Raw genomic sequence first — 21806 nt, 5'->3', positions numbered from 1 at the left:
TACATTACACAAAAAGCATTAACGAGCTCCCAGCGAAACAAGAATGCGATCTGGTGTGAAACCCGCCACTTTAGCTGGAGGAGATAATACTTCTCTGCAAAAAGATGCTCCTCACTTCCTCTTTTCTAAGACGCCAAAGCGACGGCATGGAGCTGACAGACGCGGCTCTGTCTCTCGCCGAACCTACGACGCAGTCGTCCACAGTCAGTATCACAAAGGTCCATATATATATATATATATATGTAGGTGGATGTGTAAGGAAAAGGAGCAGCTGTTGGGATGGATGTGTAACAAGGTAAATATTGATGAATAAATAGAATATTTTGTGTCGTTGAGACAGGATAACTGTTCACGGGGCTGTGTTGGTCGCGAGGAAACGGTGCATTTGGCACGACTTCCTCAGCGCGCCTTTTCCAACCTCGTTCTCTCTCTTTCGCAGTGTCATTCTCTCTCTACATCGACCTTTTCTCTCTGTCTCTCTCCCATCTGTACATTTAGCCTTATCTCCGTTTTGACCTGTCTGTTTTTTTCTTCTCTTTTCCTTTCTTCTTCTCCTCTCGGCTTTCTTCTTTTACCGTAGTTCCTCCTTCTTCTATCTCTCTCTTATCTCCCCTTCCGTCCTGCCTTTCTTCTCGTAGACTCCGTCTCTGTGTTCTGTTTCCTCCCTCTTCTTCCGCTCCCTTCTTCTCTGTGTGTCTTTCCTTTTTTGCGTTGAACCTCAATTTTTCTGCCTTCTTTTCTCGGGGAGTAGCGTCGCAGACCATCTCGTTCTCTCCGTCTGACTGCCTGACGCAATTTCTCGCAGTCTCTCGAGCATGGCTCGACGCCGCCTCTGTGAAGTCAACTGGGCCAGAGTTCCGCAAATAAATCTGGGGAAGATTTTCGACGTTCTTAAAGCGCGCCAATTTTGGAAGAGGCCAGTCCTGCGCATGCACTCAACTCTTCGCTGCGAGCTTTGCATGTGGGGCTCTTTGTTTCTCTTTTCCAGTTTCCTTCGAGGCTCGCCGTTTGTGGCCCTATTCTCTTTCTTTTTTCGCCTCCAAAAAAAGAAAAAACTTTTCAATCTTCATCTAAGAAACATCTTATGCGTCCGAGCGACTGTTTCCCCCATTCCCTCCCGCGGTGTCTGTACACGCGAGCCGCTGCGCAAACTTGCAATCGAGGCGTTGAGTCGGCAGCCACCGCGAGGCGCACAGGCAGTCCTGGAAATGCTTTGTCTTCTTTCGCCTCCTCTTCTTTTTCCTTTTCTCCATTTCCTTCCTTACTCGTATTTTCTTTCTTCTTCTGAAAAGTTTTCGAGCGGCTTTCTCGCCTCCTGCAGCGCTGGCGTACCAAGATTCACTGCCCTCCGCTCGCATCTACTTCTGCTGTTTTCTCTGTGAAATTTCTCTTCCTGTCGTCTTTCCTCTCTCGCATCTCCCTTCCGTGCTCTCTTTTTCCGTCTTTCTCTCCATCCTGCCTTCTCCAGCTTCTCTGTCTGGGCGCCGTCCCCCTAGCCCCCAAGGCTTTTCCTTCGCTTCTCGGACTCCTTTTTTTGCGCGTTTCTTCCTCGTTTCCTCCTCGCTGCGTTGTTTTGCTTCGTGTTGCTCCGCTGGCACTCACAATGCGAGGGCGCGAGTCTCCCGGCTCGCGTCGAGTCTCGCAGAGAGGTGTAGAGACACCATGGAGTCGCCAAGTCTGCCCTCTTCCCGGTCGAAGTCGCGAAGGAAACCGTGTCTGTCTCAGGTCCGAAGGTCCGTCGCTCAGCTTCTCTGCTTCTCCACTTGGCGCTCGCGGCGGACGGAAAGGCCTTGCATGCATGCAGATGGGAGGGAAACGCCGAGAACTCTTCGCTCGAGGCAAGAGGCAAGCCTCCCACGGCGGCGGCGTGGACGTACACCGCACCGCAGGGACGCCAGGCTCGACTTCTGCAGAGCCCAGAAGGCAGAAACGCAGACGCGAAATCGGAGAAGAAACAAGGGAGGAAGGAGACGGAGAAGAAGCAGAGAGAGATGAAGAAGAGGACAACGAAGAAGAGCGGGGAGCGGAAGATGCAGGAGAAGATGCAGATTCAGTATCCGAAGCTGAGGGAGAAGAAGAGGGAGAAGAAGATGCAGATTCAGTATCCGAAGCTGACGGACAAGAAGAGGGAGAAGAAGAGGGAGAAGGAGAGGGAGAAGCTGAGGGAGAAGAAGACGCATCGGACTCTGGCGACGACTTGTTTTCCTCGTGTACATTTTCGCAAATGGAGGGTATTCTTCATACGCGTTTAATCCGTACCCTCAACCACCACGGCTTTCGGCGCCTAACTGCAATCCAGCACCTTGCGATTCCAACAGTTCTCCATAGGCACGACACTCTCGTGCAGTGCTTTACAGGTCGGCGAAACGCAAGCTTTTCTGATGGTTTTTTTATCGAGAGCGTCCACGGCAGAAGCAGGGAAGAGACTGGATAACATTTGTTTCTGCCCCTCTCGAAAAGGTCCCTTTGCCGAAATCCCTCGAGTTTATGAGGCATATTTAAAAGGCATAAAACATCTCGTGGAAACGCCAGCCTTCTCTCTCCAACCTCCTGCCCGGTGACTCACACAGTGTGTTTGGAAGAACATCAAGACTCTCCTCTTCGCCCTCTGTTTTTCTTCTCTGGCTTCCTGCCTCTTTCTTCTTTCATCTGCTGGGTCTCCTCGCATTTCTGCCTTCCTTCCACTGCCAGCCTCTTTCTTCTGGATCTCTTTTTCTCCACCTTTTCTCTTCCTCTGTTTTTCTTTTTTCTCTTGCTTCAGGTTCGGGCAAGACGCTCTGCTTCGTGGTTCCGCTGCTGCAGCAGCTTCTCGCTGAGCATGAGCGTACCGGGAAGAGCCTGAGAAGAGGCGACGGAACTCGCGGCCTTCTGCTGATGCCTACGCGCGAGCTGGCGGTTCAGGCCTGCTCGCAGATCAGCCGCCTCGCGCAACTCTTCCCCTGGATCGTCGTCGCTGCTGTCACAGGTAACTCAAACAGGCCAAGCAAAAAAGGAATGAAAGACCCGACATGGAGGAAGGAGAGGGAGGAAACGGAGAAAAGACGGAGAGAGAAAACGCATGCCAGATGCGACCCCGGAGACGCTGAGGAAACATGCGGGCCGAAAGAGGAAGGTGGGATGAGCGAACTGACGAACGCACAGCGAAGAAAGGAATCATGGACAGACAACACCGCGGCAGTGCATCCAAAAGACAGAGGGGGACAGCTACGCCTCTCGCAGTCTGTACACTCCAGCCGTTCTTCTGATTCGTCCGTGTCGGATGCTCTTCCGCGCGGCAATGGCCGTCTGTGGCGTCCTGTTCGTTTTCTCTTGCTCTCGTCGCCTTCCTTCTCCTGACTGTCCTTTACTTCTCTCCTTCCTCCTGTCTCTCTTGCTCCTTCTCGTCCTCCCTCTTGTTTCACTTCGTTCTCTTCTTCCTCCCGTTCTTCCGGCTCGCGTTTCGCGTGGTGTTCTTCTTCCGCCGTCCTCGAGTTCCTCTGTTGGTCCTTCTGGAGCCTCACTCACGCTTCCTCTCGCCGTCCGTCCTGCAGGCGGCGAGAAGAAACAGTCGGAGAAGCGGCGGCTGCGCGCGGGAGTGACGGTGCTGCTCGGCACCCCTGGGCGGCTGTTGGACCATCTGACCACGACCTCCTGCTTCGAGGTCTCTGCGCTGCACCTGCTCGTGCTCGACGAGGCCGACCGTCTCCTCGACCTTGGCTTCGAGGCGAAGCTGAAGAAAATCGTGACTCTGCTTGCAGAGAAGAAGGCAGAGCAGCTGCAGATGAAGGCGCTCAGGCTGCAGATCCTCGAAGAGCAGAACCCAGAGAGAGAAGAGGAGAGTCGAGCGAGAGAGGAGCACGCGGACGGAGGCAGCGAGGACGACGGCGAGGCGCCCGATAAGGTGGAGGCTTCATCTGCGGAGACGAAAAGGAAGAAGGGGGAGAAAGGCTCTTCCGTTGCTGGCAAGTCTTCGTGTGGAAGTGCAGCCGCGCTGTCTGGACGAGGAGAAGAATTTCAAGTGATCATGGCCTCCGCGACTCTCACACCGCAGGTCGAACGCCTCGCCGCCTTCTGCCTGCGCCAGGAGCCTCAGTGGGTGTCTCTGGATCGGTACCGCGAACCGCTGCTGGAGCGGCTCCGTTTGACGATGGCCGAGGAGACGGCGAAGCCGCAAGCCACTCCACGTTCGCTGCCAGGCTTCCCTTGCTGCTGCGCGCTGTCTCCGGCGACCTGTGCGTCCTCTGCGCAGACACCCGAGGGTGAGGCACAAGACAGCCAGGCCTCAGCGGAGACGAAGTTCCATGTGCCGGCGCAACTGCGCCAGTACTACCTCCAGCTGTCGTCTCCGCGTCTCCGACTGCTCCCCCTTCTCGCGCTGCTCCTTCAGGTCGCGAAAACGGGGAAGGGCAAGGCCATCGTCTTTCTCTCCTGCTGCGACGCGGTCGAGCACCTTCACGCTCTCCTGCAGAGACTCCGGTGGCCGGGACCAATCCTCGACCGCGAGCAGCGAAAGCGACAGAAGGAGCGCATTGCACTCATGCGGCGAATTCGCGGCACCGCGGGGCGTGAGGCCATCAGACTCGCCACGCGAGATCTGGAGAGAAAGCGGAGACGGCGTAAGCGACAGAGTGCCGAGGACGACGCGTCAGACGGCCAGAGCGACCTGGACGAAGAGGAGGAAGACGAAGACGGAGAAGAAGAGGGAGACGAGCTGCTGGGCGAAATCGTTCTCAGTGGAGTCTCGCTCTTCAAACTCCACGGACAAATGGAAAGAGACGACAGGTGAGACTTCGCAGACGGGGGGAGGGAGGGGAGGGTGAAGATGTAGACGGCGAGATTCGAGTGGAGGAAGAGATAGAGAAAAGGAACAGAGTCATGGCTTCAAGACTGCGATTGCTGACTACTCTGGTGTACGTACGGCATCCGAGCAGCAGGTGTATGTACAGGCCGAAGGGGTGATCTCGGGTGTACGTACACCGGACGCATTAGGTGTATGTACACCCGAAAAAGCTGAGTGGGGGTGAAGTCTGCGGATTTGTTTTTCGGAAACACGTTTTACTCTTGAGACGGGCTCGCAGTCTTCTCTTTGTGGACCCTGGTCTTGCGATGTTTCGGGAGCCGACTGTGCTTTTCGATCGACAAATTTTCTTCCGTCGATTCCTCTTCTCACGGTATGGCTCTGCTAAAAAAACGCCCGACGATTGCCACTGCCGCGTCACTTTTTCTCTTCTTTGTCTTGCAGACTCGGCTATCTGAAAGAGTTCAGCGAAACCCCAGGCGCCGCCGTTCTCTTCGCCACCGATGTAGCGGCTCGGGGACTTAACCTCCCCTATGTGAGAACGCGTTTGGGAGTCATTCTCTGGAAATTCGCCATGCCTGATTTCGAGCGAACTGGCAACTGCGTGTTGCCGTGCTCTCTGTGTCTTCTGACCTTGGTCTGAATTGCGTTTTCCTGAATTTCTCTTAGCCCTTGAAGACATCTTTTCGATCACAGAAAGAGGTGCAGGAGTTAGGGGAAGCATCGCGAGAGGGTCTGTTAGACTGTGGCGTCAATTACAGCAGTGGTCGGTTTCACTCTTTCTACACCTGCAGCACTTGGCGATTCGCAGTGCATTAAACAGTTCAGAAACCTAGGTGAAGAAAAAGCCTCCAGCTCCCTTGCTGCCTCTGTGGGGGCGCGTTTCCTTTCATCTCGACAAGGGCGTGGTGAAGCACCCAGACAGTCCTGTCCCGACGCAAGATTTGTTTTCTGAATTCTGTATTTTCCTCTTTAGTCACGCCTTCGCTTTGACTTTGCTTTCTCGCCGCTGGCGTCTTCGCCACTCGCGGCCCCGACAGGTTTGAGAGCATGCACATGCATGTTCTCTCCTTTTCTCTGCATTCCCCCTCGGCCCTGTCTCGCTGCGTGCCGTGCAGGCACACGCTCACACTTTCTTCCCTGTGTCTCCTTCCACGTCGGCGTTTGAACCTGCGAGCATGCGTTTCCTATCTCGAGTGTCTGCCCTTTTCAACGCATTTGCATGCGCCGTCGCTGCTCGCGCGTGCGTCGGTCACCTTGGTTCCTGCGCCCTGGGTGTTTGCGAAACAGGTCACTTGGATCGCTCAGTTTGACCTCCCTCAGCAGATTGAGGAGTACGTACACCGCATTGGGCGCACCGCAAGACTCGGCAAGCAAGGCAACGCTTTGATCTTCCTTCTCGACTGCGAGCGAGGTAAGACATGCAGACAAGAGACGAAAGGAACTCCGCAACAGACACTTCGCATCTCTCTGTGCGAGACCCGTTCCAGGGTGTGAGGCGACATTGCCGTCTCCTCTTTCGTCGCCTTCTCCTTCGATAAAGACGCACCATCTGAAACGCTCTCTTCGGGGTCGGGAGCTGGCAATCACTTGCTGGTTTTTGGTCTGTCTCTCGAAAGCGCGGCTGCCGTCTGTGTTGGCGCTGTTCGTCGTTCAACACTCCGTCTTCTGCACGACCATTTCCCTCCCTCCGTAGCCTGACTCTTTTTCGCTCGAAGTTCTCGCCTCCACGTTCTCGCATCTCTGTCTCTTCTTCTTCTCTTATCCCTTCCCTTTTTTCCGTTTGTGCTCTTCTCTGCGTTTTCTCGCCCTCGTTTCTCCACTTCCTGCCTCGTTCTGCTTCTCGCTTTCGGCTGCTTCCAGGGTACGCAGACTATCTGCGGCAGCGCGGCTTTTCTTCTCTTCAGGAGATGGACGAGGCCCGGATGCTCGACACGCTGTTTGACTCTCACATGCCCGACTACCTGCGCCACCTTGAAAGTCCAACATCCTTCTTAGTCAAGCAGTTTGCGACGTTCGTAGCCGAAAGACCTTCTCTCCTTCAGACGGCCCGCAGAGCCTTCCTCGGCACCCTCAGGTAAAAACGCTCCCCCCTCCCCCGTTTCTCTTCTACAGTCTGCCGACGCAGACGACTGTGCAAAGCAAAAGATGCACCTTCTCGCTTCGGGAGAGATCCCCACAGATGTGCGTTTCCTTTCAAAGTTGAGAAACACACAAGAGCGACGAAGACGCGAGCAAGGGTGAGGGAACCCTGCGTTCTCTGGCGGTGCCTCGACTTGTGTCTTGCCAGAGAACTGGTCCTCAGGGAACTTCATACACGCGTCTCGTGTCTTACGTTGCATCTGACTCTCGTTTCCTGTCTCATTCTTCTCCCGGGGTGCCCTGCAGAGGTGCTTCGATCGTCTGTGTGGCGCAGAAGTCCTACGCCTGCTTGCATGACTAGTGGCTTTGTCTCCTCGATTCTTTTCTGTTCACACGCCTATGCTATCACGTATACACAGACATCCATAGTTGTACATATAAAAACATACATATATTTATAATATATATATACATATATAAGCATATGTGTACATGTATATACTTACATATCCATGTATCTCCGTATCTCTCCGTATACGTCCTTATATGTATACATATATATATATATATATGTATATATATATATGCATATATATGCATAGATACTTATATACGTCTGTACATCTATATACATCTATTTCGTGTAGAGTTCGGTGTGTAGGAAGGCATTGAAGTGGCTTCTTGCTTTGTGTGAGTTGAAGGTTTTTTGACGGTGCGTTTGGTTCTTTCGTGCAGAGCGCTGCGTTGCTTGGGGAAGGACGCGCGGGCCGTCTGTTCTCACGCGTCCCTCCACACTGGGCACCTCGCCACATCGTTCGGATTGAACGAGGCTCCTCGCGAGGCGGCCATGCGTTTGAGAACTGGCGATCACTCTGCACCGCATTCGGGGGGGAAATCAGGCGGTCTTGGCGGTCGCCAGAGCCGCAGCAAGGAGCGCGATGTCGGGAGGTCCGGCTTCGCTTCGAAGGCGAGGCACTCGAAGACGCCGCCCCCTCGCCCGCGCCGTTCCTTCTCCTCAGGCTTCAGAGAGCGAAGCGGAGAAAAGCCTCGCGAAGAGACCAGCGAAATCGAGGTGGTGCCGGCGAAGCAGGCGAAACAGACAGACAGGTTTTCGGGGGCGAAAACGAAGGACTTGGAGGCCGCGCGAGCCACCCAACACCTGCGTGCGAAAGGCGACCTGCTGCGTGTCTCGGGGATCGGAAAGAAGAAAAACTTCAACAGCAAAGGAGAGCGGAAGCGGCCGAGACTCGACTCTTCAGACGGCGGAGGCAGAGCGAAGAAAAACCGCAGAGACGACGCGTCAGGAAAGCCGCGAAACGGCCTTGGCGGAAAGCCGGGCCGTCACGCGAAGACGCCGGGTGTACAGACATCCCGAGGAAAGCGAGGCGGGTCTCAGGAAAGCAGAATTCGAAATCTGTCTCAGAGCGAATTCGGCTGAAGAGCGTCTTCAGTTCCGACGAAACGCTGAACGGCTACACTCTCGCCAGCAGTCTCAAGTCGAGGGAGAGCTCGCTGAAGCCGCTTCTTGGTGGCTCCCAAAGCGCAAAGGGTGTTTCGCGTTTGAATCATGCCTTCTGCTCTTTCGTCAGCATACCGAAGCCGACAGCTTCACCTTTCATTGACCCGAAAGCGAGCTTCAACAATCTACATGCAATTTCCTTTGTCAACTAAAAAAAAGCTGCACCACTCCACGCCACACCATCTCGGTACACAGAGGCATATACAAAACATGCACAAACGTATACATATATATATATATATATATATATATATTTGCGTAGGTATTCGGGAGCACTGTTGAGATATCTCCTTAGTAGAACATATGCTTATATATATATATATATATATATATATATATATATATGCTCGAATATATATAAATATCTATTTATATTCGAATCTGAGTTTTTCCCTCGCGAGAGACAAGTGTGCGGCGAACCAGTTGAGGTGCTAGAGAGAGGGATGCGCTTTGTGCTTTCTGTGCTTGGGAGAGGAGAACCGGAGCGCAAGTAAAATGTGGGCGACAAAGTCCCTCGACAGTTGTGGCGACCGGTCTGCTTTTGCGTGTGTGTCGCGGAAAGAAACGTCGTCTCGAAAAGCGCGTTTCTCGATAAACAAGGTTGGAGAGCCGTGCACCCTCTTGCCTTTCTGACGGAGTTGAAACTCATGAAGAACTGCCCGAGCTGTCCTGCGGTGTCTGAGGTGAATCTTGCGACGCTAAAAGAGCAACTCCGCAGAGCGTCTCGAAACCACTGCCGCGGCTTCGGCGTAGGTAGACTTTGCAGCTTGAGCAGGTGCGAGTTCTCCTGTTGAGTGTCAGAGGCTCCAGGCACCCTCCGGCGTCCTGAGAGTAGATTAGCGTTTACGAGTTTGCTAGGATTTATCGGAAAGGCGTGGAAAACAAGCCTCCGCTTCAGAGACAGACCGACGCTGCACAGTCGTCCGCGAGTCGCGCGTTCGCTCGCGACCCCACACCCGCGTCCTCCTGTGGGTCGATCACGCGATGACTGCCTAAGGAAAAAAGTAGTCACGAGCCTCCTTCTCAGCACCCTTCGAAAGTCGCAGTTTACTGGATCGTGTTTAGTCCAATCGTCTGATCTGTCGCGTGCAAATCTAACACAGCAGCGCAGCCTGAAGCGCTGTGAGCTGAGAAACTCGAGACAGAGAGCGCAGCCTCAGTTTCAGAGAATTCACGAGTATAATAAATCTTCCACGATCGAAGAGACGGTTCCGATACGCGACCGCTAGCGCCCAACCCCGAGGTGTACATACACTCGGTCAGCTGTCTATACAGCCCGTTTTCTGCCATGCCTCGGTGTGTCTCTCCCCCCGGAGACTGTGCTGCATGTCGCCGCTCAAGAGAAGCGCAGTCTTTGCGTCTGCTGCACGTTTTCTGGAGTTTTGTTTCTGCACCGCCGCCTGTGAGATATCCGAGGTTTCTGTCTTCGCGTTGGCGGCGCGTCTCGGCGACTTCGTCGTCGCGTGTGGCTCCCCAGCCTGCGCGCCTACAGAGTTCCCTCGTCCAGACTGTAGGTTCCCTCTTCCTTCGGTCTTTCCGGATAAATCAAGGGGTGCAGTTGCGAGACGTACGCACAGACCCAGCTGAACAACGACAAAGAAAGGAGAACCCGTTTCAGAGCAGCTGAGATGCTCCCGTGGGGACGAATACCGAGACAAGACCGAAAAACGGAGAACGGGAGAGAAAGCAGAACGCACGCAACATGTCTGCGAAGTTCACAAGACGTTCACGGTCTAACCACAAGTCCCAGGCTTTGCTCCCGCAGCAGGTTTTGAGGAACTCGAAAGACACGCCACAGAAACCAGCTTCTCCAAAACGCGAGACGCACTTCCACTAAAGCAAAGAGTCCTAAAAGAAGTCTCGAGAGTGTCGCGTGAGGCGGGAGATGGGCAGGTGGACAGACGTCGAGTTTTTTGCGACTTACAACAGCCAGAGGCACACTATCGCTGTCGTGACGAGGGTGAACATGAGCCTGAAAGAAAAGGAGAGACAGCGAAAAAAGAAGATGCTCCGTGAAGACCCTCTGCTTCTTGCTCCCTGCACTCCAGGACGCGACACCCCGCTAGACAGTGTGAGAAAAAGCGTTGATCCGTTTTGTGTGTCTCTCTGCAGCGTCGTGGAGAAACCCTCGGTATCACGGCGCACTCAGACCCAGAGGCAAGTGGGCGCCCAGCCTCGGAAACGCTCTTTGCCGAGTGATGACTTCTCTTTTCCCTCAGCGTCTCCCCCGGTTTCGCGTTCCTCGTCTCCCTAGACCTCCCTCTTCCGGCCGTTCTGCTCTTGGGCGAGAAGCGAAGGAGTCTCAGACCCCAGCAAAGTTTCCGCCTGACAGATAACCGCGAGAGTCCCTCATGGCAGCGACGCGCGTCGACGACTTCGTATTCGCTTTTTAGAAGGCGATTACGGTGACTCTGTCTAGGCTGGAGGAGGTGGGCTCTCGAGAGCGTTTTCGACAGCTCGAGTTGAAAACGCGACTGGAGACAAGCCCAAGCGTGAGATGTGCGTCCAAAAGTGAAGCGACGACCGCGGGGCCTACCCAATCATTTCTCTTTTGGAAATGTTTCGAGTGTTCTCCGGTCTGAGAAGAATGAAGGGAAGCAGACCACAGAGCAGCACGCCGACTCCGGCGAACGCGAAAGTACCGATCCAGATCGTTCCGAGGGCCATGGTGTAAACGCAAAAAGCCTTCGTTCTCCTCTGAACAGAAACCAAGCGACGAAGCTGGTGAAACGCGCGTCTCCGACCAAGACCACAACCACGACTCTACATACACATGCATATATATATATATATATATATATATATATGAATTTAGAGAGACCCGGAGGAGCGGAGATCCCTTAGTGAGGAACTGAACAGAAGAATTAAATGCGTTCTAAGAGGAAGAGCGGAGGGGCTCTTGCCATCAGGGGTAGAGGACTTCTGAATTCAGAGGGGGAACCCTGCAGATTCGGGAGGACTGCCTCGCGACCGAAGAAAAGGAAAGAACAGGTAGAAGCCGGAGGTTCCCGCATCAAAAGAAGACGACGTGGAGGCAGATTTGAATCGTGAAAACGGGGAAAGGGGGAAGAGCTGATGGGGGAACCAGTTGAGACGAAAGACCCGATCCAACGAAAATTCAATGAACTTCCTGCGGAAAGCGACGTGGCTCTGCAAGGCGCGAAAACTGGCGCTTTGGAGTGTGTAGAGACGAGGAAAAATTGACTTTTTACGGGGAGAAAGAACAGAGGGAAGAATGGAGGGGAAAAGGAAAGGAAGGTCGAGAAAGAAAAAGAGAGAACGCGCCGCGAAGAGAAGGCGACCCGAGCAAGAGGCACGCGATTGTGCCACAGAGACGACGGAGAGTCGGAACCGAAGGGAACTGGAGATAACCGGGGAAACCGAGCAAGTTGTGAGTGGCTTTTCCCGAAGGACGCAAGAAAATATCAGAGATCAAAGTGAAATTGCCCCCGCAAAGACACAAAAAAAAGTAAGAATCCGCGCGCCAGAGGACCGCGGGTCTTTCTTCACAAGCGCAGGAAAACGCGTGAAATGGTAAAGGAATGAAGATAGTGCCGCCAGACGGAGACGTCGAAGAAAAACGAGCTTTTCGGGAAAAAAGTCAGAAAAGTGACAAAGTGTGGCAGGCGACCTGCGGAAAAACCGAGGGAAAGGCAGCGAGAAATCGCTACGCTTAAACAGCTTTTCAACACTCTAGCCGTCTGACTCGGAAGGGAGGTAGGGCGCCGGAACGTCGCACATTCTAGCTGAGAAAAGTCAAATGGACGGCAGAGACATTTTTCGAACGGATAAAAACGTGCAAAAAGCGTCCGTGCATCTCGGAGATTCGCGGAAGCCAAGAGTTCAACGCAAAAACATACGCGACTCTCAGCCACGCATGTCACCCCTGAGGGCTGTTCGACTATCGAAACAGGCAGGAGGCGGTGGGCAAACCTGTTCAGACGCGCCCAAACACGCAGAAAGCTGGAAAATACCGTACTGGTACGCTTCAGAGAGGAGCCTCGACTGTTGAAAAGAGCTTTGGAGATGCTAGAGGGAGAATCCGCAACGTCAATCTTGCACTGGCCGTGTGAGCTAGTTCCACGTGCGTCTTCTTCAGTGGTTCTCTGCTTGTGGTAAACCTACAGTGTTGAAGACTCCTCCACTATTTCGGTGCACGAGGTGGAAGAGTGGTGTGTGAAGGCAGCTCGAGTTGTTCAAGCCACCTGGATGTTCCGTTTAATTTCGTTTCTCTTTTAACTCTGGGCACTGGCGGACATCCAGGTGAAGAACATGAAACACTCCTTGCAACACACCAGTCGTCAGGGGTAAAAAACGAGACAGGATTCGCGGTCGACCGGTACCGAACACCAAACCTCAGCCTGAGTTGATCACGGCAGTGTTGAACACCTGGTGCCTTTCTTTTCGGAGCCCCAGGCAGAGCCATGGCTGGAATACGCAGGGATTAGAGCAGAAACAACTTCTCACTTGGTCGTGCACAGCAAAGAGAAGCCTTGCGCAGCGACGTTTCGAACGAGGTCAAACAGACACTGGCGTAGGCGCGAAGGAGAGAGGACGGACATGCCCCAGAAGTGGACCTTCGGCTTGTTCCTGAGCGCGAGCACAAGAGCTCGCGACGCGTAGTTCCCTCAGAGAACAAAAAGTCAAGACACAGGCCCCACCACAGAGCCAGCCGAGCAACACATTTCAGTCCCTCGCTCTCTGAGAGAGGAGTTCCTCACGGCGTTCCCAACCTGGAAACTTGGCTCTATCTTTGTCGGTCTCGCCATCGAACCCAAAGCCACTTGAGAGAAGAGCCACCGAATAGAAGATGAGAGGACCCGTCTGACAGTCAGAAACAGGATAGTGTACGTTCCTGAAAAAAGCAGTGGTTCCGGCATCGGGGCTGTTCCACTCGGGGATATCACGCAAGCAGCTTTGGGACTGATGGAACAGAAGACTCGGTTTTTAACCACCTTTAACGACCGCTTGGATGTTTGCATTTCTGTCGGGGTGTGGGCTTTTGCGGAGGAAAGAATCGGCCGCGAAGTCAAAATCATAAAGTGCGTCCGCCGCAACTCTGTGGGTTCCCCATCTGCACTGAGAAGAACGGATGGTTGTGTTTTTCCGAAGTCCCGTCTTTGTCTGAGGTGAAAGCATGTGGAAAAAAACCGAAGCAAGTTTTCGTGGCTGGAGTTCTGCATTTGACACTGTTTCAGCACAGTCTGAAGACGTTGATTGTCGTTGTCGATCTGCGAACCCCGTCAGCAGTTTATCGACGCGTCTTCATTCTAAGTTCCTCTTTTCACTTGGGTTTCGCAGGTCCACCAATCTCTCTTCTCCGGTGATCTCAACCTTTAGACTGATTGATGGTGTCGTCTTGAGATTCCAACTTTTGCAGCTGCCATGTGACACGAGGTGGCACTTGAAGTACAGACACAACTGCCTTTCGGCTTCGCTGCGGCGGAAAGCCTTTGTTGCAAATGCCGCGAAACTGTACAGGAAAAACTCAGCTTTTCTGAATCTGCTGTTCCGCGCGTGCTGCGGCGGAAAGCCTTTATTGCAAATGCCGCGAAACTGTACAGGAAAAACTCAGATTTTCTGAAACTGCTGTTCCGGACGTGCGTGGCGTCCACTTCATTAGCCAGGAGAGTCAGCCACTCGCCAAAGACGACATTCTGTCTGTGCCGCCGAATTCCCTGCGGACCCGAAGTCTTTGTTCCTCCGAAGCGTCTTCCGTGGTGAACTCCCGAGTCTAGAAGGACGCGACCTGTGTGCTATATGCCACTGTTTTTTTCATTCGTCGAGAGATACGCCCTGCTGGCATTCCCCGGTAACTCGTGCAAATCGCGCAAGTCGGAGACTGACGGGACTCGCAACTTTTTTTCGTCTGCCCTGCCTTCTCTAAAAGCACAGGACTCGTTTCCGCATCCACTTTCGTCTTCCCATGATGTTCAAGCGGTGCGAACGGGGATGAGATCTCTCGAGTGCGGCGGAACGAGAGACCGAAGCTGCGATAGACAAATGCGAAGCGTTTCGTAAAGCCCACTGTACCGCTTGAACTGGTCGAAACTGACTCACAGTTCAACCCTGTATTCACGAACTCAGTTCATTCGTACTAGGTTTGATATTTTGTTCCAGCCGATCTAAAATCTTGATGTCTCTTTGTTACATGACTAGCGGGGTGTCTAAGACTAATTTACATGCGCTCATTTTAGTATGTTGTTTATTTGGAAGCTGGAAGACCCCCAGATCTTTTCCGTTCTTCCGGGAAGAAAAAACGCGGAACGACGAGTCTCGGAGGCCCGCCTCGAAAGTTCGCTGGTGCTGTGTCTTGTTTTTTTTAGCGCAACACGCGGTGGCGTTCGTTTCTCTTCTCTGGCCTTGTGCGTCTTTATGTCTCGTCGACAGAAGGTTGCCCCTTTTCGTGCAGGAAAGAGAAATTCTTTCCTGCGAAATCGAGACATCCCTTTTCTGCGACTTGCGTCTCTCCTCCCCCGACCCCCCATCACAGACTTTTCCTTGTCTCGGGACCTTCAGTTCGCTGGCGCGCCACCGCGAATCTGAGGCTTTCTCACCGCACGATTCGCGGCTTTTCCTGCCCTTCTTCGATTGTGAGAGACAGCCTTAAAGAAAGCCAGACGTTCATTCTTCTTCAGCAAGTTCCTTGCGAAGCCATCCGTCTCGTTTTCTCCCTTGTTGCTCTTTCTCATCGAACTCCGTCAGAGAGGCGGACATGAGAGTCGCAATTTTTGTGGCCGCCGATGATTTTCCCCCTTCCCGGTGACCGGCAGCAGACGCGGAAGGGGAGTTCGAAAGTTCTTCGCTTTTCTTCCTCACGAAAATGCGTCTGTTTTTTTCGGCGCTCGTTGCCGACTGCCTCGTCTTCTAGCCAGCCCGCAGCGCCGGTCTTCTCGAAGGAACTCTCGGGTCAGCGCGCTGCGACTTTTTCTCGCGGGAAGAAACTTCCCAGGACGCGGGAGAAAACGTCTTTATTGTTGAGAGAATTTGTCGCCTTCGGTCCTCAAGGAAGTCTTCCGAAGGTGGAGTTCGTCAGTCGACGTGAACTGTTCGGTCTTGAGAGTTCTCGCGTCGTTTTTCGTGCGCTGCCTTTCGCGAGCTCGCCGCTCGGCTGTGTTGCTCTCCGTTCAGAAAATGAGGCATCACGCGAAAGCAGGGACACCGAAAGCGAAGCAAGTCGAATGTAGAGATCTCCTGGGAGCCGTCACCTCAACTCGAGGAGAGTCGTTTCGCTCTTTCCAGTCTCAGAAAGCCTTTCCAGCCTAGGCTGCTGTCTTGCTCGCGACTTCCTGCGCGCCGAGAGCTCCTGAAAGTGAGACGTCCGACAGAAGACAGCCGCAGATCTCCTTTCATTGAATGCACCACACCTCGGCATCCTTCCTTTCACCGCGACTTTTCTAAGTGGTGCTGAAAAGCTTCGCCTTTAGCGTGAAGACTCTCTCTCTTCTGGAATTGGATATCCTGCGTTTCCCCCGTTTCTCGCGCGAAACCACGCTGTGAGCGAGATCCGAAAAACGCACTGTAGAACGAGGTGTCGGTACACCCGAGGTGAGACACACGTGACGCGAGTTCCGGTCTGGAGCTCTTGTTCGCAACGACGTTGTGTCTCTCTTTTCATTTTTTTTCTCTGCGTCTCTCTCTTCTGTCACAGTCGAGAGCGCTCTCGATGGCGGAGCTGCAACTTCCACATCTCGACTCCTTTCCGGGTCGTCTCCAACTTCTCTCGTCTTCTCAGTCTGCTTCATATCGCCTGTGCGCTTCAGCAGACCTTTACAGAGAAACGCATCTTCCGTCGGACCTGCTCTCTCCTCCGTCTTCGTTTCTCTGCTAGGACCTCTCACTGTTCTGCGCGGCTGCCGTCTTCGTCTCTCGGCCTTCTCTCTTGTCGACTTTTCTCTTCCGCCCTCTCGTCTCTTCTTCCTCTTTTCTCTCTTCTCCTTCCCTGCGCTGTGTTCGACTGTCTCCTCCACGTCGTTTTTCCGTTCGAGGTTTTCGACCTCGTTTCCCGGCGCGGATTTCTGTCTCTCTCTTCTGGGCCGTCTCCTGTCTGTTCTTCGTCTTCGCCTCTCTGGAAAACGTCACCTCCGCCAATGGATGTCTCTGGAGACAGGCACCTCCTCTCTCCCCTTTGCCAGGCTGAGTCTCCTCCGGCGACTTCTCTGAACGCCTTTCCTCTCATTGACGGATTCACGGGAGAGGTTTACTCGATCGACCTTCGTCACCCGCTTCTCGCCTCTTCTCGCCGGTCTCCTCGAACCTCCTCCGGACCTGAGGCCTCCGACGCCTGTCCTGCCTGGGCTGCGCTTCAGCTCTTCCTGACTCGTCACGTCATCCCTGCGCTCCCGTCTTCGGCTGTTTGTGCTGCTCACGTGCAGTCCTTCGGCAAACCTAGAGAAGACCGCGCGGCGACATCCTCGTCTCCCCTCGCTTGTTCGCCTCCCAGCTTGCCGGGCGCCACAGACCGACCCGAGGGAGAAGCGCTGGCAAATCCTCTCTCTTCCCCTCTGCACACCTCTGCTTCGAGTCTCTCTGCCCGTCAAGGATCTTGTCTTTCTTCAGACGGGAGAGGAAGAGGAGGAGAGAACGAACAAGAGGAAGTTCGCTTTTCAGAGGGCAGCGTCCTGTTGCTGCTGGAGCAGACTTCGACGTCTCTGGAGTACGAAGTTGACAGACGCCGTGAAGGCTCCCCAGCTTCTCTTCTGCTCCAGCCTGGGGAGCCCGGTCCGATCTTCAGTTTCCGTCTCGATTTCCTCTTCGCTCCTCTGAACAGCGGGTCAACTGGACCCTCAGAGGCGCTCAGAGAAGAAACTGCTGCGCGTAGCGCATCTGGGAACTCCTTTTCAGTTTCTGCGTCCTCCGCAGTTCCCTGGGCATGCAAGAGAGGACACCGGCCGGAGTCTCTGGCGGCGCGGGCCTGCCCGGCGCCCTTCGACTCCGTTCACCTCCACACCTACCAGCCGTTGCGTGTTGACGAGGCCTCTGCCGACTGCGCTGCCTCGACCTGTGGCTTTCGCTTCCCCTTTCCTCTTCCGTATGCGTCTTCTTCTCTCGACAAACGCCTGTCGAGCGCGGAGCAGCGCGCAGTTCAAACCGCCTCGGCACTCTGCACCGACAGCGGCCTCCAGCCCTTTGCATCGAGTGTACGGACAGCTGCGCAGCTGCTGGCTGCGGGGCGCGCGAGGGCGCTGGCGGCCGCTGCGCTGCTGAGGCGCCTGCCGCTGCAGAGGCGAGCCGCGCGCGTGGTCCAGGGGAACCTGGAGAGACACTTGCACTTGGCGGCTCGGTGGCTGGGGGCTCTCAGCGCCCGACTGGAAGAGGAGCGCCGCCTCCAACAGCCGCTCTTCGACGGCCTTCCTGCCCTCTTCTCGCTCTTCGCCTCCTGTGCACTGCCCCCGAGTTTCCAGCGTGGACCCTGTCGAGAAGGAGACGGGTGCAAGGCCGCAGAGGCGGGTGACGCCGCAGTCGCAGGCGCCGGACTTGGGGACTCCCCGCCTCGGTGCTTTGCGACGCTGGCCGACGCGCTCGACCTGGCGACGCTTGAGAAGCATGTGCGTCGCGTGGCGGCGCAGCGGGACCGGGTGTACATCCACCTGGAGGAGGTCGAGCGTCGATGTGGGGAGGCCTGCGAGGCGGCCTTGGCGGCGGGGCGGCGCGCAGTGGCTGTGGCGGATGCTGGCGGGGCGCTGGAGGAGGAGGCGCTCCGCGTCGAGGCTGCAGGCCAGGAAGCAGCATCCCTTTTCCGCAAGGTTCTCGAGGCGCTTCCGCCTCCACCGATTGCGTACTCGCAGTACTCGCCTGAGCAGCTGCGCGAGCGGCAGCGGCGCCAGGCTGTCGCCCTGCAGGAGTTGCGGCGAGTTGCCGAGGAGCAAGCCGCGAGCGAAGAGCGCGTGGCGCGTCTGTGGGCGCGGAGGGGTGCAGAGTACCTCTCTGCGCTCCGACGCGCGTTCGAAGGCAAGATGGAAGTGAAACGCAACCACGACGTAGGACGCCTCGTCAGCGACGCCGCCCAGCGCGTCGCCATCTCCACGCTCCAACTCGGCCGACTCTACGCCGTCCCGCGCGCTTGCGCCCTCGCGGTCCAGGAAGCGCGGCGCCGCCGCCGCTTCAGGTGGACGTACACCGCAGCGGCCCGGGCCGCGCAGGCGCAGCTGGACCGTGCTCGGCGCGGCGAGGAGGCGGCGCGGCTGCGCTTCCTCGAATCGTGTGGGCATGCGCTTCCCGCGTCGCTCTTCGCGCCTCTGAGGCACTGCGCCGTCCCGCCAGTCTTCGTGCAGGGACCGGCGGAGTTTGACGAGCAGCTCATCGGGCTGTCGAGTCTCGATTTCGCTTCGTTTCTGCCGGGAGGAATGGGGCCGCGAAGTGAGACGGCTTCGACGGAGACAGCAGGCGCAGACAGGAGAGAGAAGAGAGAGAAGAGAGAGGCGGACGCGACGCCGGGGAGCCAGCGTGGGGTCGACGCCGGTCCAGGGGCCGCCTCACCCGAACGCGATCGACGAAGGGGGGAGAAAGGGATGTTGTCATCGAACGGGGAAAGAGGAGAAGCTCCCGAGGAAGAAGGACCTCCTGAGGAAGACGGACCTCCTGCGCATCGTCGGGGGTTCAGTCCACTCGCGGAGACGCAGGAAGAAGAATTCGAGCAGAAACTGATGCGCGCTGCGATGTCCGACGCCTCGGCAGCAGCAAGACTGGCAGCTGAGAGGCTGCATGCAACGCTTTTGAGCAGGGGAGGCGCGACGGCGGAAAAACAGTACATGGACGCCGAGGCCTCAGAACTGGGCGCGCTGACTTGCTGGCTATCCGCGGAGGACACAGGAGCTGGCGGAGTCAGGGGCGAAGGCGAGGCTTCCGGAGAGCGCGCCGAAAAACTGGAGCTTGCCTGCTCTTCGGTTGCGCAGGAAAGGCGGGCAGGACAGACAGACGAGAACAACGAAGGAGTAGGCGAGGCAACCCGGCGCCTGCAAAAACAGCCCCGAGCTGCAGAGGCGGCAGGAACGTCCGGCGCGCAGGAACAGGAGAATCCCGGCGACCAGCTGTCCTCGCAACGGGGTGTACGTAAACACACCCAAGGAGTAGAGGAGCGGCTGTGGAGCAGCGCCACAGCAGAGGAGGCGAGTGCAGAGGCGAAACGCCATGAAAAGGGAGGCCGCAAGGAAATTGTGTCAAACGCTTTCAAGGATGAGGGTGCGTCTGATCGGAGCTGCGCCTTTACGCTTTCTCCAGACTTAGAGATGTTCTCGCGAACGGCAGCCACGCCGCGGGTGTCTGTACAGACACCTGGATCAAGTCTTGGGTTTTCACGCGGTGAGGTCGGCGGCAAGCTCGCGGAGAGGAGGGGAGACAACGAAGAAAGGCGAGACGGAGGAGAAAGACAAACAGAAATCTTGGGAGATGAGACGCTGTCCGCATCCCGTTGCAGTGGAGGACTTAAGGAGAACTCTGTGTCACCTCGCTGCGCTCCTTTCCGCGCTAACGTTGATGAAATATCGACTTGCAACACAGCCGCGGCACCGGGAGGTGGAACGACTTCCTGTCCTTCATCCGCATCTTCTTCCATTTCTTCCTCTTCTGCTTCTCCGTCTTTCCTCCCCTCTTCTCCCATTTCGTCTTCCTCTTCTTTCTCCTCGTCGTCAGCTTCTTCCTCTTGCTCTCCCGATTTGCTTTCCTCTTCTTCGTTTTCCTGCGCTTCTGGCTCTCCTCCGTCTTCCTCGTTTTCAACGTCTGCTTCCTCGTCCTCTTCGCTCTCTTCCTCCTCTGCTGGTGATTCTTCTTCGTTGCTTTCTTCGGAGGCGTCCTCGCCTTTGTGTCTTTCCTGCACAGGCAGAGCAGAGAGCGTGAGGAGAGAAACGGGAGACCAGAGACACATCCAGGAAGAAGGGGAAATTGCAGGAAAGAAGAGAGACAGAGAGAAACTGGCGACAGCAGAAAAAGGAGAGGAAGAGAGGAAGAAGTCCGATGGAGAGAAACTGGCGACAGCAGAAAAAGGAGAGGAAGAGAGGAAGAAGTTCGATGGAGAAAAGCAGGAGACAACAGAGAAAGAAGAAGAGAGGAAGAAATCCGTTGGAGAGAAGCAGGAGACAGCAGAAAAAGAAGAAGAGAGGAGGAAGTCCGATGGAGAGAAGCAGGAGACAACAGAGAAAGAAGAAGAAGAGAGGAAGAAATTCGATGGAGAGAAGCAGGAGACAACAGAGAAAGAAGAAGAGAGGAGGAAGAAATCCGATGGAGAGAAGCAGGAGACAACAGAGAAAGAAGAAGACGAGAGGAGGAAGCCCGATGGAGAGAAGCAGGAGACAACAGAGAAAGAAGAAGAAGAGAGGAGGAAGTCCGATGGAGAGAAGCAGGTGACAACAGAGAAAGAAGAAGACGAGAGGAGGAAGCCCGATGGAGAGAAGCAGGAGACAACAGAGAAAGAAGAAGAAGAGAGGAGGAAGTCCGATGGAGAGAAGCAGGTGACAACAGAGAAAGAAGAAGACGAGAGGAGGAAGTCCGATGGAGAGAAGCAGGAGACAACAGAGAAAGAAGACGAGAGGAAGATCTCCGATGGAGAGAAGCAGGAGACAGAGTAGACAGAAGAAGAGAGGAAAAAGAGCTACAGGACTCATCTAAGGATGGAGACCCAGAAGCACGAGACCCTGCCGATACAGGGAAGAGGATGGGCTGCGAGAGGAGGGAATCATTGGTGTTAATCCAGGTCCATCGGAAGACACAAAGGAGATGGCAGAAGAGCGAAAAGAGGAATGAGACGAAGCAGATCACGGTGAAGAAGAAAGTGGGAAGAAGTCGCGCACTGAAGGAGAGGAGGGGCGAGGGCCAACCGCCAACGAAAACTGAGGAAAGCAGAAGCAATGAGAGAGAAGGAGGAACGCGTCTTGTTTGTTGGAAGCGTCTCTGTATTTTCAGGGGATCGCCAGAGAAAGTGAGAGGAAGAGCGTAAGTTGAGAAGCAAAGCCCAGAATGCCAAGACGATAAATGAAGCAGAATAAGACGAACATGCATACAAGAATACAAGAAAAGAAGAAAGCAATTTCCATCGTGGCGTCGGCATCCTCAAGAGGCAACGAGAGAGCCGGAAGCCTCGAGGGATACCGGCGTGGTCCTTCGGGTGTATGGACACCAAAGGTCGAGAAGAAGAGATGAGTTTCTGTGAGCATGAAGAAGAGGCATCGCGGTGGACTTTAGTAGGTGTAGTTTTTTCAAGATCGTCTCGCGTCGATGTCGAGGCCACTGGGAAGTCGTTTATCTTTCCTTCAGATTCGTCTATCGAGATTCGTCTATCGAGATTCGCCGAACTTTTGAGAGAAACGAACGCGAGAAACTCGAAGACCGCGCCGAGAGTGAAACGTTTCAGGTGTCTTGTGAGGTTTTAAATGCATTTTTCTTACAAACACAAGCGAGGCTAAAAATCGAGGCAAAAAATCTGTATTTTCGCAC

The 21806-nt window shown here is 54.9% G+C and overlaps 3 protein-coding genes across 3 annotated transcripts; 2 read left to right on the top strand and 1 right to left on the bottom strand.

Annotated features, from left to right (window-relative positions):
• Positions 1 to 355: 355 nt before the first annotated feature.
• Positions 356 to 8575, top strand: TGME49_251480 (DEAD/DEAH box helicase domain-containing protein). Its single transcript, XM_002367348.2, has 7 exons — positions 356 to 2357; positions 2762 to 2965; positions 3531 to 4761; positions 5222 to 5312; positions 6068 to 6191; positions 6641 to 6854; positions 7595 to 8575. Exons 1-7 carry the CDS (start codon positions 1604 to 1606, stop codon positions 8295 to 8297), a joined length of 3321 nt encoding a protein of 1106 aa, XP_002367389.1. The 5' UTR covers positions 356 to 1603; the 3' UTR covers positions 8298 to 8575.
• A 583-nt stretch (positions 8576 to 9158) lies between these two features.
• On the bottom strand, positions 9159 to 11999 carry TGME49_251470 (hypothetical protein). Its single transcript, XM_002367347.2, has 3 exons — positions 10915 to 11999; positions 10303 to 10350; positions 9159 to 9961 (listed from the first exon to the last, which is right to left on the bottom strand). The coding sequence occupies exons 1-3, from the start codon at positions 11155 to 11157 to the stop codon at positions 9638 to 9640; spliced, it is 615 nt and encodes a 204-aa protein (XP_002367388.2). The 5' UTR covers positions 11158 to 11999; the 3' UTR covers positions 9159 to 9637.
• A 2776-nt stretch (positions 12000 to 14775) lies between these two features.
• On the top strand, positions 14776 to 21746 carry TGME49_251460 (hypothetical protein). The gene has a single exon (XM_002367346.2). The coding sequence runs from the start codon at positions 16469 to 16471 to the stop codon at positions 20939 to 20941; it is 4473 nt and encodes a 1490-aa protein (XP_002367387.1). The 5' UTR covers positions 14776 to 16468; the 3' UTR covers positions 20942 to 21746.
• The last annotated feature ends 60 nt before the right edge of the window (positions 21747 to 21806 follow it).

The sequence above is a fragment of the Toxoplasma gondii genome, chromosome XII (genome assembly GCF_000006565.2).
Source record: "Toxoplasma gondii ME49 chromosome XII, whole genome shotgun sequence".
Classification (NCBI taxonomy): Eukaryota; Apicomplexa; class Conoidasida; order Eucoccidiorida; family Sarcocystidae; genus Toxoplasma; species Toxoplasma gondii.
Note: the sequence above shows the minus strand (reverse complement) of the source record. Positions and strands in the feature narration are given on the sequence as shown.